This window comes from Thamnophis elegans, chromosome 3 (genome assembly GCF_009769535.1).
Source record: "Thamnophis elegans isolate rThaEle1 chromosome 3, rThaEle1.pri, whole genome shotgun sequence".
Lineage (NCBI taxonomy): Eukaryota > Metazoa > Chordata > Lepidosauria > Squamata > Colubridae > Thamnophis > Thamnophis elegans.
This window is the reverse complement of record NC_045543.1, coordinates 150,347,086-150,365,614: the sequence shown is the minus strand read 5'-3', so window position 1 is coordinate 150,365,614 and position 18,529 is coordinate 150,347,086. Positions and strand designations below refer to the sequence as shown.

Genomic DNA, 18,529 nt, shown 5'->3' with positions numbered 1-18,529 from the left:
TCACACTTTCGGAATGATTATCGAGCACTTATTTCATCTTTGGTTACTAGCTGGAATAATTTCAGAGCACTTCTTTGCACTCAATTGAAAATTTATTGTTTGGGAAACTGTGGCAGAAATCAGGCTGATTGGTCAAGATCTGTTTTTTTTTTTAAAACACGTTTAGTTGGCCGGGGAATGTGGTGGACCACAACAGGGTCTCCCGCGAGATCCTAGTCAAAAGGTAACAAAAGGTGGTCTAGATCAGCGTTTCTCAACCTTGTCAACTTGAAGATGTCTGGACTTCAACTCCCAGAATTCCCCAGCCAGCAAATGCTGGCTGGGGAATTCTGGGAGTTGAAGTCCAGACATCTTCAAGTTGACAAGGTTGAGAAACGCTGGTCTAGATAACAGAATAGCAGCCTTGGAAGGGACCTCGGAGGCCTTCTAGTCTCCCCAACTGCTCAAGGCAGGAGGCCTTATAGCATCCCACTCAAATGGCTCTCCAGTCGGCTCTCGAAGACCTCCAGGGATGGAGGCAACTTCTGTTCCTCTGCTTAATTAACAGAATAACAGAGTTGGAAGGGACCTCGAGAGGTCTTCTAGTCCAACCCCCAGCTCAAGCAGGAGATCCTATGCCCGTGATGGCAAACCTATGGCACGCGTGCCCAAAGTGGCATATGGAGGAGCCATGTCGCCTGGCACATGCGGTGCGCCCCTTCCTCTTCTGGGTTCGTAGAGGACCAGCTGGCCTTCGCGTGTGAGGCAGTGCTGGAAACTGGAAGAGCTGGTCTCCCATTTTCCGGCGTATGTGCACGCGTGCATGCGCCCCAGTAACTGGAAATCTAGCTGCCCGGCACACCTGCGACCACCGGAAACCAGAAGTGCATTTTCCAGCATGCCCATGCCCCCTAGGCAGCTCCTCTTCCAGGTGGCCCAGGCGCTCTTAGTGCCGAAAGGGTTCCCCATCCCTGCCCTGTGCCTTTCCAGCCTCTTCCTGAAAGCCTCCAGTGTTGGGAGCCCCCACGACCTCCGAAGGCAAATCCTTCCCCTGGTTAATAGCAATAGCAATAGCAGTTAGACTTATATACCGCTTCATAGGGCTTTCAGCCCTCTCTAAGCGGTTTACAGAGTCAGCATATCGCCCCCAACAACAATCCGGGTCCTCATTTTACCCACCTCGGAAGGATGGAAGGCTGAGTCAACCCTGAGCCGGTGAGATTTGAACCGCTGAACTGCAGATAACAGTCAGCTGAAGTGGCCTGCAGTGCTGCATTTAACCACTGCGCCACCTCGGCTCTTAACCGTGCCCACTGCCAGGAAATTCCTCCCGGGTTCTAGGTGGCTCCTCTCTCTTCTTGATTAGTTTCCAGCCATTGCGAGATACCGTTCAAAAAACGACAGATGCCCTTTAACGCCGCCATTAAATAGGTACAGAACCGCTTAGCCATTAGCAAGAACATGTCAATAACTCTACGGGAAGCCAACAAGAAATACTGGAGGGGGGGGGTTTGGCAGGGCTCCGTTTCAGGCTCCGTGTGACCAACAGATTGTTAAATGACTCCGATGAGGGGGCAGAAAATATGGTTGGCAGATTTGTGAAAGACACAATGGTGGGGGAGGGTGGAAAGGGAGCATAAGAGACCCAAGATTTGGGTCATTCCCGACAGGCTGGAACCGTGGGCAGAAACCAGCAAGGTGGATCTCAAGAGGAGGAAGGAGAGAGTGGAAGAACCGAAGGCCCGCACCCCGAACGGGAGGGAGGGCTTTAGTCAGCCGGGACGTCTGAAGGGCACCCGGCCGTCTCAGTGGATGAAATGCTGAAGGTGGTGCAGACTAGTAACAGCCAAAGAAAACCAGGTGCAATCCTTACCTGCAGCGACAGAAGGTAACGAAAGTCTATTGACCCGCTCAAGAGAAGGCGTCGCTGCTCTCTAGCCTGCACTGACCAGGCCACAGCAGAATCCTGCACTGGGCCTTCGGTGTCTTAAGGAGGAAAGGGGAGTGGGGGCTGGAAGGGGTCCAGAGGACAGCAAGGGAGAGGGAAAAGGGGGGGGTGGGGAGTCCTGAAAGGAAAGGGGTAGGAGAAAAGGTTGGAGGCAGAAGAGACGGCCATGAGAAGACACGATTGCTGTCTCCGAGCATCTGAAGGGCTGTCAAGCAGGAGACGCAGCTGAATTGTTCTGTCACTCCAGGAAACGAGAAACGGTGGGGGATTTCAATGACAAGAAAGCAGATTTTACCTGAACATCAGCAAGAATCTCCTAACATTCAGGGATGTTCAACTATGGACCGGCAGCAAATCCTGTTTTGCTGATGATGTTGAAACAGAGAAGTCCACACACCCATCGTTTCTCTCTGTGTGTGTGTGTGTGTGTGTGTGAGAGAGAGAGAGAGAGAGAGAGAGAGAGGGAAGGAAGGAAGGAAGGAAGGAAGGAAGGAAGGAAGGAAGGAAGGAAGGAAGGAAGGAGGGAGGGAGGGAGGGAGGGAAGAGAAGAGAACTTGTCTCCTGGCTGTGTTTAAACCTAATTGGATGATGCCAACTGCTTTCTACTTTATTTTTATATTGTGTATTTCAATCTTGTCAACTATTTTATTGGAAGCCAACAAGAGTCACGTATGTGACACGGGCAGCTATCTAAATTGAAATAATAAAGAACATTATATTTTTATTTAAATAAATAGTTTACTATTAGTACTTCTGATAACAAATGAATTGAAGGCGTGGCCCTCAGTGAGGTGCTCTCTTCCCTTGTGTGTGTGTGGGGGGGGGGGCTTGGGGGCTCTGAAAAAGAGGAGAACCAGCTCAGAGGTTCAACCCCCCCCCTCAGTGAGATCAATCCACCAGGGGAAGGATTTGCCTCCAGAGGCCGTGGGAGCTTCACCCCTGAGAGTTTTCAAGAAGAGACTGGACAGCCACTTCTCCAGAATGGTACAGGGTCTCCTGCTTGAGCTGGGGGGTGGACTACAAGACCTTCAGGGTCCCTTCCAGCTCTGTTGTTTGGTAATTCTGCACTAGTGGCCAGGCCTTCTCCGAGGAGCCAGTTCTTCTCCCATAAACAATATGGTGGAGGTTGTTCTTTCCAGCCCTGGTAATTTACAGAAACCGGACCCAGATCGGTCATCGCCTAGATCAGTGTTTTTCAACCTGGGCAACTTGAAGATGTCTGGACTTCAACTCCTAGAATTCCCCAGCCAGCGAATGCTGTCTGGGGAATTCTGGGAGTTGAAGTCCAGACATCTTCAAGTTGACAAGGTTGAGAAACACTGGCCTAGATCAACGAAGAGCCCGCTGGGTGTCCGGAGTTTCTGGAAAAGGGACTCAGGAACTGTTGGACCAGGGAAGCTGCTGGAAGGAAAAGACACAGAGACCGAAACCAAAGAAATAAATTTGCTATTGCAAATCAAATCCAAGAGGAAAACGATGCCTGGAAATTATGCCGCCGTTCTAGAAAGAGCCACATCCAGAAACAGAGGCCGAGATCAGCACCGGCTTATAACAGGAATCGGAGACTTTCACAGAAGCAGAACTGGAGGGAGAAGTGCCAGAGTCTACCCGGGGGGTAAAGAAATCCTTGCCAGGAATAGCAGCTCGGAGGGGGAATCGGTGGCACAGGAAGGCGGCATCGCCACTGAGTGGTTCTCATTCCCAGACGGGGCACCTCTCCTCTATCTTTTCCTCGGAAAGGACAAAGCCCCCCTCTCTCCCCACCACCACAAAAAAGAGAGGGGCCAAAAGGAAGAAGAACAGAGCATCTAAGCACACCGCAAAGGCTTACTAAATGCCGGGGAGACCATCCTGGTTCCACAAAGACCAAATGAAGAATAGAAAAAGAGGCATGGCAAAAGTATTATACAATCCAATATAATACAAGAGCAGAGTTGGAAGGGACCTTGGAGGTCTTCTAGTCCAACCCCCTGCCTAGGCAGGAAACCCTCTACCGTTTCAGACAAATGGCTATCCAACATCTTCTTAAAGACTTTCAGTGTTGGGGCATTCACAACTTCTGAAGGCAACTTCTGTTCCACTGATTGATTGTTCTCACTGTCAGGAAATTCCTCCTCAGTTCTAAGTTGCTTCTCTCCTTGATTAGTTTCCACCCATTGCTTCTTGTCCTGCCCTCAGGTGCCTTGGAGAATAGTTTGACTCCCTCTTCTTTAGGGCAACCCCTGAGATATTGGAAGACTGCTATCATGTCTCCCCTGGTCCTTCTTTTCATTAGACATACCCAGTTCCTGCAACCGTTCTTCATATGTTTTAGTCTCCAGTCCCCTAATCCTCTTTGTTGCTCTTCTCTGCACTCTTTCTAGAGTCTCAAACATCTTTTCTACATCGTGGTGACCAAAACTGAATGCAGGATTCCAAGTGTGGCCTTGCCAAGGCATTAGGTGGCTGGTACATTAAAAAATAAGAGCAGCCATTCTAAAAGATTCGCATCTTTTTTAAGTATAGGTAACATTTGGAAGAGAAATAAAAATTTTGGTAAGATGTTCATTTTCACTGCCGCTATCCTACCCAGCAAAGATAAGTGCAATTTCTCCCATTTTTTCATCTCTATCTGTATACTATGCCAAAGTGGTTCATAATTATGCTTATATAATTTCCTGTTTGAGGTTAAAATATTGACTCCAAGATATTTGACTTTTTTGACTACCTCACATCCTAGCATCCCAAGCCTTAAGGACAAAGCCAGAATGGAGAAGGCAGCAACAGACAGCAAGTGCCGTCTCTGCAAAGAATAGCAATAGCAATCTCCCTAAAAGTGATTCAAGAGATAACTAGACAATGAATAACACGTAAGTTTCCCCTTTAAAATGATTTTAGAAAAAGACCTTTGTGATTAATAAGTTAATAGTTCCAGGAGTGATTTATAGCAAGAAATGGCAAAGTTTATTAAAAAAAACAAACTATGATGTGGCACTACTCACGGTTTAGATTAATTTAACTAAACAACAGATTGCAAATTATTGATTAGTTATCCGAGTAACATTTGTGTGGAAAATAGCAATAGCAATAGCAATTAGACTTATATACCGCTTCATAGGGCTTTCAGCCGTCTCTAAGCGGTTTACAGAGTCAGCATATTGCCCCCAACAACAATCCGGGTCCTCATTTTACCCACCTCGGAAGGATGGAAGGCTGAGTCAACCCTGAGCCGGTGAGATTTGAACAGCCGAACTGCAGAACTGCAGTCAGCTGAAGTAGCCTGCAGTGCTGCATTTAACCACTGCGCCACCTCGGCTCTCTGGAGAAACAGTGGATCCCCTGTTTTAGTTGCTCCAAGATCACCCAGACTGACTACACACAACGGCACGACCAAGTAGCAACAGTGGTGCGTTGCAAGAAATGCCAATTGCCTGCAAGCAAGAACTGGTGGGATCACAAGATAGATCAAGTCACAGAAAATGAAGGAACTCTGGGAGTCCTCTGGGACTTTCTGAATCCAGACAGAGAGGCACCTGCCACGTGACACCCAGGCTTAACGCTCGATGTAAGGAAAGAGAAAAAAGGCTGGATGGTGGATGGAGCCGTACCTGCAGACGCCAGAAGGAACGAATCGCAACAGACAAAGGCCTGCAAATAGAAAGAGAACGCCTGCGGCAGGAGGGACAGGCGCTTTGGATGCAATCCCAAAACATCTGGAGCATCACTGAAACACCACTGGCAATTGGCACAATCCCCATTCATCAATTGCACAAGACCATCACACCTATCCTCCGCGAGCTGCACTGGCTTCCCATTGGTCTCCGGACGCAATTCAAGGTGCTGGTTATCACCTTTAAAGCCCTACATGGCCTAGGACCCGGATACCTGCGGGACAGTCTTCTGCCGCATATCTCCCAACGACCGATAAGATCGCACAGGGAGGGCCTTCTCCGGGTGCCGTCAGCCAGACAATGTTGGCTGGCAACTACCTGGGTGAGGGCCTTCTCTGTAGCCGCTCCGACCCTCTGGAATAAACTGCCCCCAGAGATCCGGACCCACTCTCATGGCCTTCCGTAAGGCTCGTATTCCGGCAGGCCCCGGGCTGTTGAACTCATGACTGAGGTCCAGCCCCGATTAGACTGGGTGTATGTTGTGGTCTTTTTAACTATGTTTTTGTGTTTTTTAACTTCTATTTTAATTGTATTGTTGTAAACCGCCCTGAGTCCTCCGGGATTGGGAGGCCTATAAATTTATTAAACATTAAACAAACATTAAACAAGACCATTTTCCCGGGAACAGCCTACATTGTACAAATGACCCCCTGATCCCCTTTGGGTAACGGCTGCCTCTCCCAGGCCCTTGGGAAGGACTCGGTGGGTGGACAGAAATGCCAAATTGAACCTCCGAATGACTACATAACAGCATCACCCTCAGGGCTGGACTAGATGATCTCTTCTTCATTGTATGCTAAGGATGTAGAATTTATGGAGAATTGTGGCCCCTGACTCTCTTCGCCTGAGAAGGGGCAGCCGAGAGGACACGATCTGCCAGCCTCAGACGGCTGAACTGCCTTTGTCAAGGCATAAAATGGGGGCTTTGATTGGCTCTCAACAGACAGATAAGGAAGACGAGGCTCCATCGACTCTCCGGGTCTGAAGAAGCTTCTTGGATGAGAAGCAAAACATTTTCAAAGAAAGACCAAGGAAGTCCAGTTGCCTCTTGAAAAGCTAGTTGGGGAGAAGATGGAAAGTTGGAGGGGGGCGAAAGAAAGAGGTGTATGGAGGGTCGAAGAGGTACATTGGGTTTCTATTTTTTGGGGGTATTGTTGACAAGAGGAATGGCTGTGTTTATTGTTTATTGTCATATATGGCCCCAGTTATGCACAGTATATATGTGACTGTACGAAATGAAAATGGAAAATAAAAAACACATTTACAAAAGGAAAGCCAGTTGGGGGGAAAATGATTCTTCCCACTGTGACCTGGATGACGGAGAATCTCCATGAACATAATCGAATCCTGTTTCCTGCATCGGTTGCCCCAATGCCTCTCCTCTCCTGCTGACCACTTTCCTATTGCACCATGGTCAGTTCTGCAGCCAGTTTCCCTGCAGTTGACCCTGGGCTGAGAGGATGGAGCTCACCTGGCTCAGGATGCTTTTCGGGGGGGGGGGGGCACTTGCCATGAAGCCCAAAGGGCTGCTCTTCCCTGCCCTTGCTCTGGGCTGACTGGGCCAGGAGGGAGTTCCTTGGGCCCTCCGTCTCCCTCCCTCTTGTTATGTGGGGGGGGGGGGAGAGTGCCTGGGGCTCCCTCTACCCTTGCAGCCAACACTCACACATTCCAAATGGGCCCCTCTCTAGAGGGCTGAGCTCCAGAGCTGCTGACTTCTCTCGGCCCATTCCTTGGCTCGGCCCAGTGGGGACAGATGTGGAGCCAGGGATTCCTCAAGAAACAGAAGCCGCAGCCCAAGGCTATGGGGAGGGCAGAGCATTTCCTGGAGGGGCAGACAGGCCCTCTTGCAGGGAGGAGGAGAAGACCACCTGAAGGCAGCCCCCCCCCCTCCCCAGAGCTGATGGCACTCAAGCCTGGCCGAGAGAGGGACCTGCAGGCCGGCTGCCCCATCAAGTAGTCAGGGGGACCAGAAGTCGCCGGGAGGGGTCTGCAGGCAGAGGCTGAGGGGGACCCAGAGGGGGGGAGCAAGGCTGGGCCAAGGCGCCAAGCAGGACTTTCTGGCCTGGGATGCCACGTTCTGCTCTTTGCCCGAACTTGGCAGGTTAGTGGAGGAGCCGCCTAAGTCTGATCCCAGGGCAAAACCCAAGGGGTCCCTTTTTGGGGAGTCCACAATTGAGGGATCTGATGGTCCCCAGAGCCCACCTCTCCAGCTCCAAGCAAGGCCTTCTCGGGGAGCTTCTCCGGGGGATCCCAGTCTGTCAGGAGATGCAGGCGAAGCTCCATGGGCACCTTTTAGAAGCCCACCTGCCCAACAGCAGGACAGCAAGGGACAGGCGCCCCCGCTTTGATCTCCCCTGGGATCCCTCCCCCCCCCCCGAGCTCGGCCTTTAGCCTGCAGGGACTAAATGAAAAGGCCCCCCTCCCCTCACCCAACAGGGGCAAGTCGGCGTTGCAGGGCCTCCACAGCCATCCAGTTCAGCTCCAGCTCCTGCTTCTGTGCCTGCGTTCCTTCCCACTTTTGCAGCCTTCCGCCTGGCATTTCCACCCCGGACGGAGGAGCGCCACCTGGTCACAAGGGCTGGGCAGATTCTCCATCCTCATCATCCGGCTCACAGTTGCCCCAAAGGTGCTTTTTTCCAAAAGGCAACTGGACTTTCTCAGGGTTTTTTTTTCCCTCCTCCTTTGGGAAGGTTTTGCTTCTCATCCAAGGAGCTTCTTCAGTTCAAGAACTTCAAGGACCAAAGAAGCTTCTTGGATGAGAAGCGAAACGTTCCCAAAGGAGAAGGAAGTCCTTTGGGCGCCACCACTGAAGGCCATCCTCTTGGACTGGGTCCTGTGGTCAAGCCTGCAGTGGTCACTTGGGAGAGGCTTCCCCTATTGGACCCTGCCTCCCAATTCCCTGGAGGCCTCCAGCCGAGGCTGGGCCTGGGTCTTCGTTCCCTTGGAGCTGCAACACCAGGGACCCTCACCCCCTGCAGCCCACCGGGCCACGGGTTCAGGGGAGGCTGTGCGAGAGACCGCCCGAGGGAGAGTTGCCATGGCAGCCCCTCTCCGCTGGCTGCAACGCGGATGCTTGCTGGAAATCCTTGCACGACATTTCCCCGCTTGGCTCCTGGAGGCCGAGCGCCGTCGAAGGGAAATGCGGCCTGGAAGCCACGCTGGGCCCTCCTCCCTGCCTCCCAGTCCACGCTCACAGCCACCCCTCCCGCAGGTTGTGGGGGGCCGGATGTGGCCCTTTCCATCCTGTGGCCCCTTCCTGAAGCCGCTTCTTTCCCAAAGCAAGATTCATCGGCTGGCAAAATCCACCCGCCTGCCCAGAGAGAGAGACTGGGAGACTGAGAATTCTCACCTGGGCAAAACAATGGAGTATTTCTACTCAAGGAGGAGAGGAGGATTCTGCTTTACGGGCTCAAGTCAAAACATTTACAGTGGAAGGTGACTTAATCTTGATTGTAGGAAGGTGGGAAAGTGCGAGGAATGCAAATAAGGAAATGTGGAGAGGCAGCAGAAGAAGCTACCCAGCTGGCACAGCCTCCCGGTGCCCAGAATTTCTCCAGCACTGAAGGGAGCCCAGCAGAACCAAACTAACCTGGGCCTGTCCTGGTGTCTCATCAACCTCCCCCCAAGATGCCGACAGACTGTGGGGGCTGGGGACTCTGGGATTTGTGGTCCCCAAGTGAGCAAGAGCAAGGGTAGCAGTGGCAAAAGAGGTGGTCGCAAGGACGGGTGACCACGGGAAGGACATCCAATGTGACACCCAAGTGCTGAGCTCATGTCACCCCGCTTCAGCTGGTGCCCTCTGGCTACCTCACCGCCCGGCTTTGCGCAATCCAAGCAGCCTGAAGTTGGCCGAGTGTCCACCACACCCGAAATGCAGCCGCCAGTGATGAAATTAGGGACTGAACTGACCTATTTCCTGCACTCAAGGCAGAATCCTCAACTCCTACGCTGGGCTCCCATAAGCCCCCTTCCCCCCACCCCAAGATTAACCCTAACCAAACTCAGCATGTTCGGCAGCCATGGCTCAGAGCCTTCTGAAATCTGGGGTCAAACTCTTGCCCCTTCACGGCTCCCAGCAGATGAAGCCCCCCACCCTGGGGAAGGCCAGTGGGGCAGGCCTTCCCTGCCCCCCCAGGGCTCCTTGTTTCCACAGGCGGCTCAGAAAAGGGCCCCAGGGGCCAACTCTGGGTACCAGGTGGGGCCCCGCATGCAGAGCAGCCGACCAGGATGCCAGTCGACGCAGCTGAACATTCGAAGTTTGCCCAGCAGTGAGACTTTCGGATCAAGCGCTGGGAACCGAGGAAGTGAGCCCTCTGCTCTCCCAGGGATGCTGGGCTGGTCTTTTGCCGGCAGTAGGCGGGGACCCTAACAGCAGCAACAGGTGCCCCCTCCCTTGTGCAGGCAGAGCCCCTCCCGTCCTCTTTGGGGAAACCAGAGCCATACCCCAGGCCGAATACTCCCCCCTCAACACACACACATAGCAATTCTTCCCCATGTGGGGCCACAGCCCTGGCCCCCTCTCCAGGACCTGCCTGCTCACCCAGCCCCAGCGTAGAAGCCCCCCGCCCGCCCCAACGCCCTCCTGCTTGAGGCACAAGGGAGAGAAGGGCCCCTTTGGGACAAGACAGCCCCAGCCCCAACCAAGGTGGAAACCAAGCTGGGAATCTCTGCCTCTTGATTTAGAGCAGTGTTTCTCAACCTTGGCAACTTGAAGATGTCCGGACTTCAACTCCCAGAATTCCCCAGCCAGCGAATGCCCTGGTAATTTACAGAAACCGGACCCAGATTGGTCATCGCCTAGATCAGTGTTTCTCAACCTTGTCAACTTGAAGATGTCCGGACTTCAACTCCCAGAATTCCCCAGCCAGCATTCGCTGGCTGGGGGATTCTGGGAGTTGAAGTCCAGACATCTTCAAGTTGCCAAGGTTGAGAAACACTGATTTAGAGCCTTTAATTTGTGGAAGTTGTTCTTGGGCAGAAGCGCTGAAGAGGCTCCGGAGAAGCCCCGAGAAATGCTCATTTGACACCAGAACAGGTGAACGTCAGCAACTAGGAACAAAAGACTCCAAAAGGATCAAAAGTCAACCGTCTTCCCTACCAGCAACCTTTTGGGGCGCTCAGCCGAAGGGGCGGCTCCTCCTCGGAGACATCGGGAAGCTCCTCCGGTGACCGGGTGGGGCTCCGGCAGCCCGCCCCAAGGACCGTCTCCCCCACCCAACGGAGACCTCCGGGCGGCTCCTCCAGAACTCTCACCTGCCGGAGGTCCGCGCCCCCCCCCCCCCGACTCACCTCCTCGGCTGATGCACAAAGACCCCAAAGGAGATGCAGGGTATCAAAGCGGAAGAGCGGGAGGCGATGCACAACTGACCCCTTGGGCGCTGGACTCCAACGGCCCCATTGCTGGGAGGGCACAGCTGCCCGGCAGCCCCCAGGAGATCCCCCCCCTCTTTCTCTCTCCAGGAGCCTCCAAAGGAAGAGAGCCAGGAGGCTCCCGAGCAGCTCTTAACTTCGGGGCTGGACTTCGGGAAGAGGAGGGGGAGGGCACCGCCGTGCTCAGGTGCTGCCCCCGCCGCCGCCTCGCTTGCTGCCCACAGCAGCGCCGCCCTCCCCCGCCTGCCCACCCGCCCAGGAACCGATTAATCCCTCCGTCTCTCTTCGCTGTTGCACGGAGCCGAGGGAGGAAGGGGGCCGGTGGGCTGGCAGAGCAGGCGGCGGCGGCGGGAGCTGGCGGAGCAGCGCCCCCTCTGGCCGGACTCTCCGGCACTTGCTCTCCACGCTCTTGAGGAGGGGGCTGGGGCCGGCTGCTATTGCATAATTGGGGGAGGGGGAGATCTGCTTCCCCCGCCCAGGTTCTTCTGGCACGAGCAGCGGAATCTGGGTCTCCAGGGCTGGAGGGGAATCCGAGGGGGACCCTGCCTCCCAAGGGACCCTCCCCTGCCTGGGTTCAGCCCACTGGACTGCGTGCCCCCCCTCCCATGGCTTCTCCTCTGGCCCTGGGCTCTAGCAGAGGGGCAGATGGGCCTGGCCTTCCCCACCCCTTGCTGGTTCAGGGGATTGGAAGTCCTGGGGGGGGGGCACCCCCATTTGGAAGCCACCTTCAGAGCTCCAGAGAGCCCAAAGATGAGTGAGAACAAAGCCAGCCCACCGCCTGGCACCTCTTGGCCCCTCACCCACCCTCCACCATGGGCTGGTTCTGAGGGAGTCTGCCCCAGTGGCGGGAGGGGGGGGTTCCTCAGGGACCTTCTGTGCTCCCCTGCGCCCCCCTCCCCGTGTTAAGGGCTCTTTGCTGAAATTCCAAAAAGTGCCCCTTCCGAGAGAAGAAAGAGAAGAAAGGGGGGCAGGAAGGAGGGAAGGAGGGAGGGAAGGAAGGAGGGAGGGAAGGAAGGAGAGAAGGAGAGAAGAAAGGAGGGAAGGAAGGAGGGAAGGAAGAAGAGGAGAGAAGAAAGGAGGGAAGGAAGGAGGGAATGTAGGAGAGAAGGAAGGGGGAAGGAAGGAGGGAAGGAGGGAGGGAAGGAAGGAGAGAAGGAGAAAAGAAAGGAGGGAAGGAAGGAAGGAGGGAAGGAGAGAAGGAGGGAAGGGGAAGGAAGGAGGGAAGGAAGGGGAGTAGGAGAGAAGAAACGAGGGAAGGAAAGAGGGAGGGAGGGAAGAAGAAGTAGGACTGTTGTAAGATAAGATGGATCTATGGGATGGTAAGAAAGCAATCTTCAAGTATATTGTCAACTGTAGGGAAAAATTGTTATAAATACATATTATTAATAACAGTTATGAGATCATATAATTGTGAATGTATATATGAAATTGATAAAATAAATTTTTTTTTAAAAAAAAAAGAAGGTCCCCCTTCCGGGAAGTCAGCTGGAGGCCCTCCGCCTCCTCTCTGGGTTGGCACCAGGACTGGTGGGCAACACCCTCTCTTGCACAAGACCCCTCCTCCCTAAATGGGAAGGCGTGAAGGGGCATCGGGGGTGCTACATGGCCCAGCGCAAATGCCCCCCAACGCCCGAGCAGAAACCAGGGAAAGCAGAACCGCATAGAGCTGCAAAGACAAAGTGCCCCCCAACACCCCCCCCCCAGCTGCGGAAGCGACGCCTGGCAAAGGAGGCCCATTCAGCCCACTGGGCCAGAAACAACGAGTCCCACGGAGGCTGTGGGGCCGGGGATGGGGCTCCCTGGGAAGCAAGCGGGGCTGAGCGTCTGAGCGCTCGCAGAGGGCACCAAGAGAAGGGCGGGGGGGGGGGGGTCCTCGGGAACAACAATCCAGAGCAAAACTTCCCGGTTTCTCAGCCTTTAAGAGGTCTGGACTTCAACTCCCAGAATTCCCCAGCCAGCAGGCCCGCCATGGAGCACAAGGAGACCACCGCAATTGGGCTGCCTTTGCACTGCAGAGGATTTAGACCGGAGGAAGCTGGCGGTGAGTCAGCCACCGCTCTGTGGCGCAGGGCTGCCTGCTCCCCTCTCCTCCCCTCAAAGCCTTGTGGGAAGAGGCTGGCGAACCAGTGGGGTGCAGGGGGGCTGGGCGGTGTGACAAACCCCACAGCCCTTCGGGGGGGAGGGGGAGAGGCCCACTCGCTGTGCCTGGATGGAACGGCTCTCTTGTCTCCCCTTCTCTGCCCACAAGTTCCCCGATGGGCTGCAGGAGGCAGCTTTGAATGCAGGCAGCTCTGGGGGCCGCCTCCTCCTCCTCCTCTCTCTGGCCGCAGGACGGTGGGCCTCCAGAGGCCTTTCTTCTGCCCCAAGAGAACCGGGGCCCTGTTTGGATTTCGCCCTCTTTTCGCGGAGCAATCCCCGTTCTTCTCTCCTCCACTGATCTCCCCGTTTCCTCTCCAGAGTAGCCGCCTTCGTCCTGAGCCGCCCCGATTGTCTTCACCCTCCTGGGGGAAGGCTGGGCACATCTCCATGGCAGGGTTCCCCCTTGGCTGAGGATCTGGATGCCGGCTGTGGCCAAGAAACGCCCAGGAGCTCCCGCCTTTAGGGCCCAACGAAGGTCACCCAGAAGGCTCCCAAATCCGAACTGGCTCTTTGGGAGAGTCCTTGTGCAGAACCCTCCTCCCAATTAGTTTCCTATTTATTTACATTTATTTTATGTGCTCACCTGAAGTCCATAACTCCGGGCGGTGGTCAGAGGTGCAAACCGATAGGCAACCGAGCAGAGTATTCAGCCCAACAGGCAGAACCTGGACCTGGGTACTTGAGAGACCGCCTGCTGCCAATTGCCTCCACCAGACCGATTAGATCCCACAGATTAGGCCTCCTCCGAATTCCATCCGCCGGCCAGTGTCGACTGGCGACTACCCAGAGGAGAGCCTTCTCTGTGGCTGCTCCGGCCCTCTGGAACGAACTCCCCATGGAGATTCGAACCCTCACCACCATCCAGACCTTCCGCACGGCCCTTAAGACCTGGCTGTTCCGACAGGCCTGGGGCTAAAGAACCGTGCCCCTATCTCGAATGGTGATTGTTGCGCTTTTAAATTATGTATTGTTTTGTGTTGTTGTCAAATTGTCTGTATCCCCCTTCCCTTGTTTTGAGTTGTGAGCCGCCCTGAGTCCCCCTCGGGGGGAAAAGGGTGGCATACAAATGAAATAAACAGAAACAAACAAAGAGAAACAGAGCCAGGCCTCAAGGACTCTCTGGCCTCAACGCTTGCGGGGGAAAGCCAAGTTTTAACGGCTTCCGGGTCTCAGAGCCTCCAGGAGAGGGAACCTGGAGCGTGCCCACCACCCTGCCGGATCCAGCAGGATGAGTAGAAACCTTGGCAAGTCCTGCCACAGGAGCCTTCCAAGGGGGGTCCTGGGCACCTGGAAACCCACCAATCTCATGCCATGGAGAGGCAGCCCCGTAGTCCGTGAGTCCACCTCCTGTCAACTGAGCACCATGGCTTATGACTTAGCACCCTGTGTGAGCCTGGGCGGCACATCTTGGCCGACGCACCCTGTTTCTGAGAGGTCTTGTGGGTGCAGCCCTTCGTGCCCCCAGGGCAGAGGCCTAAAGGGAGTCCCCCACAGGCCTGTCAATCACTGTGTGGGGCGGAAGGGAAGTCCAGCCTCTCCCACGTGACTAGTCCTGGTGAACTCACCCAACCGGCCCCACCAAGACAATGAACTGACCACCGAGTCGACTAAAGGCCTAGCAGACGCATTCGCACAACACACCGATTCTGATTGCGTGAATCTACCAGGTTCATTCGCAGTGCGATGCGTCAGGTGCCAACCCGCAGTGGGCCAGGCCACACAAAGAGGCTTCCCGAACACCTGGGCAGGAGCCGAGACCTTCCTTTGCCCAATTCATCCCCATGCCAAATGAGGGTCTTCCCCTTCCGGCCCTCCTCCCCATAGTCACAGCCAGCCCGCCTGGTCGGAAAATGCCCTCTGCTGCTCTTCCTTCCAGACGGCATCCCTCGCTGATGGAACGATGTGTGTGTGTGTGTGTGTGTGTGTGTGTGTGTGTGTGTAGGGGGGAGGGGGGAAGCCACAGAGCCCAGTCATGCTAATTACCATTTTTGTACCTTGGTTATGGGATGAACCTAGTTTGGGAGAACCAGCCATAAACCAATATTAGATTAGCACAATGCACAAATCCATTTCATGTCCCTTCGCCATGTGAGGAAGGGAAGCCTGACGATGCAACCAACATTAAGGATTACATTAAGGATCATCACCTTGAAGGACATTAACAGCAAAAGGCCTGGAAGGGCTGAAGGTCTGGGGGAGCAGAAGGCCGGACTCCTCCCTCGGAGCATGCTCAGCAAAGCTGGACAGTCTCGGATGGACGGGGCACCCCCAGATGGGGGGAGGAGGATGGGAGAGGAGGAAGGAACCCGGTGCAAGGGGAGGGAGCTGATTTGACCCCTGACTCTGAGAGAATTAAGCTGTGGGGGGGGGGGCGGTGGGAGGATGGGGAAAGAAGGGGCTGCGGGTTTCCCTGGGAATGGAGGTGGGGGGAGAGTGGTGTTGCCTAGTCCGATGGATGAAGCAGCATTGAATTGCACCCAAGGAAATCATCAACACACACAAACCCTGGACACACACACACACACACACACACACACACACACACAGGCCCTTTCCTGCAAGCAAGAGCCCACCAAATATGTTAGCAGTCTCCAGGGCCCTCCAAAGGCTACCAAGACAGCCAGAGTCACAATTGGGGGGGGGGGGGAGAGGGTGCACAATTCCCACCACAGCACATTTTTCTTCACTTCGGGGCCTCTTTGAAAGCTCGACGGCCTTAGGAGGAAGAAGAAGGTGGGTGGGGGGCTTCTTGCACCCCCACCTCTCACCCTGGACCCACCCAACTACCAGAGCGTTTCCTTTGTGGCGCAGGGGAGACGCAACCCTCTCCTTCCTCCTCGCAGGGAACAGATTGAATTGGCACAAAGAGATGATTCCCAAAACCATACAAGGCTGCTCGGGGGGGCTGCCCGTCCAGGTGGGCACGGAAACCGCCTCACCTGGTTTCTGGGAAGAAGAAAAGGAAGCTCCAGTCACCTTGGCCTAAATCAGTGGTTCCCAAACTTGGCAACTTTAAGACTTGTGGACTTCAACTCCCAGCTGGCTGGAGAATTCTGGGAGTTGAAGTCCACAAGTCTTAAAGTTGCCAAGTTTGGGAACCACTGGCCTAAATAGTAAAACACGGGGAGGGGGCCCTTCCTGACTCCCCCCCCCCCCCCGTAGCCTTGTCTCAACGCCAGAAGGTTTGTGCCCGAGTATTGTGTCACCACTAGGGACCTTTACCCAACCTTTCCTGTTGCCCCTTCCTTAGCAGCAGCAGCCCCCCACCCCACCCCCAGAAGAGGCTCTTTTCTTGGCAAGGAATCCTAAAGTGCCTGGGGTGGGACTAGAAGTAAAACATGCACGGAAGAAGCAGTGGCACTACAAAGCCCAGCAGGCACAACTGGGATCTCTGCCATGCCCAGGTTTTACTGGGTCAGCCTCCTGCCCGCTCAGGCCAGAGGGAAGCATCCACTCAGCATCCCCACCCACCACCATCAGCTGGCCAGATTAACTCCAGACGGTGCCTCTGCATCTCCTCCTTCTCAGCGACATCACTGGACGAGGCCTGACCAGCCCCCTCCCCAAGCCCCCTCCTGCTTCCCCATGAGAGAGATCGAAGCCAAACGAAAGAAGGAGCAGGATCGACTCAAGCAAACTGGGCGGAGGGGCAAGGCTTCCGGGGGGGGGGGGCTCTGGGTGGGACCCTCTGCACACTATTTAATAGCAATAGCAATAGCAGTTAGACTTACATACCGCTTCATAGGCCTTTCAGCCCTCTCTAAGCAGTTTACAGAGTCAGCATATCACCCCCAACAATCTGGGTCCTCATTTCACCCAGATAGATAGATAGATGATAGATGATAGATAGATAGATAGATAGATAGATAGATAGATAGATAGATAGATAGATAGATAGATAGACAGACAGAGAGAGAGAGAGAGAGAGATAGCAATAGCAGTTAGGCTTATATACCGCTTCATAGGGCTTTCAGCCCTCTCTAAGCGGTTTACAGAGTCAGCATATCGCCCCCACAGTCTGGGTCCTCATTTCACCCACCTCGGAAGGATGGAAGGCTGAGTCAACCTTGAGCCGGTGAGATTTGAACCGCCGAACTGCAGCTAACAATCAGCTGAAGTGGCCTGCAGTACTGAACCCTAACCACTGCGCCACCTCGGCTCATCATTTAAACCACAAATTCCCCCAAAGTCAGCACCAACAAAACTCGCAGGGCCTTTCCGCGGAAGCTTTTTGTGCCAGGCGGTTTCACGAAGGATTTGCATTGCCCAACCTAGGAAGGGGCTCCCGGCTCCAGCGTTGGCCAGCTTGTTCCAGGGGACAAAGTGAGGGGGGCTTTGAGCAACAGACCCCCTGCGTGCCACAGAAGCCCCACGTGAGGAAACCTGGCCACAATCCACAGCAAACTTCCCGAAATCCCAGAGATTGATGTCAAACTGCGGCCACTTTAAGGCTTCTGGACTTCAACTCCCAGAATTCCCCAGGCAGCACAAGGGAGTTGAAGTCCAGAAGCCTTAAAGGGACAGACACCCCCGGCCTACACCAAACCAGCCCTTCTTTCGATTTGGTGCCCCAAAGCACACAGGTTCTGTCTGCATATCTGGGACCCTCTGGGGCGCCCCAAAACACAGAGTCCGCTACCTGTAGGAGGGGTGGGAAAGGCAACAGCCCCCTCCGAGGCCTCCATCCTTCAAGAGACTAGCTGGCCATCCCAGGGCCGAGGTCTCAGCTGCGGAAGGCTGCCCAGTTTCTCGAGCCTTGGAGTGGCTTCTTGGACCCCCAAGAAAGCCTTCGGAGAAAGACCTCCCCCCCCCCCAAAAAAAAAACACCTCTTCATGCCAAGAACTGGAAGGAGGAAAAAAACTGGCTCTACCTCTTGGAACTGGAGCCGGACTTTGGTGATGGCTCGTATCCAGCGGGCTCTGGCCGGAGCGAAAAGCAGTGTCTCGTTTTCATCCAGCAGGCTGGCAAGAAACGGAGAACACAAAAAGAATGAAGAATCAGAAAGTTGGAGGGGGGGCGGAAGAAAGAGGTGTATGGAGAGTGGAAGAGGTATATTGGGTTTCTATTTTGGGGGGTATTGTTGACAAGAGGAATTGCTGTGATTATTGTTTAATGTTGTATGGCCCCGGCTATGCACAGTATATATGTGACTGTATGAAAATGAAAAATGGAAAATAAAAACATTTTAATATTTAAAAAAAAAAAAGAATGAAGAATCGAGTCTTTTCTTTTAACTGGGGAGGAAGTGGGAGAGATTCGCACTTCCACGGCTGCATGTTCTCATGGTTGGCACAGCACGAACTGCGTATAGAAATGTACTGATGGGTCAATGGGGCAAAGGTGCCACTGATTCCAGGCGCCACTCAGGGGTGGGGTTTTGACTTGAAGGGCCCCGCGAACAGCCGGGGGCTCCGCTGGGCAGCCAACTTCTCCGCTTCCTGA

At 54.3% G+C, this 18,529-nt stretch overlaps 1 protein-coding gene across 5 annotated transcripts in view; it reads right to left on the bottom strand.

The window, feature by feature from the left end:
- LOC116505807 (protein unc-13 homolog B-like) overlaps nucleotides 1-18,529 on the bottom strand; it is a 158,164-nt gene that overhangs the window by 60,299 nt on the left and 79,336 nt on the right. For all 5 annotated transcript variants that reach the window (XM_032213211.1, XM_032213212.1, XM_032213213.1 and 2 more), the window contains one exon: nucleotides 17,958-18,048. In XM_032213211.1, the coding sequence (XP_032069102.1) occupies nucleotides 17,958-18,048 (91 nt within the window). The remainder of the gene's footprint in view (nucleotides 1-17,957; nucleotides 18,049-18,529) is intronic.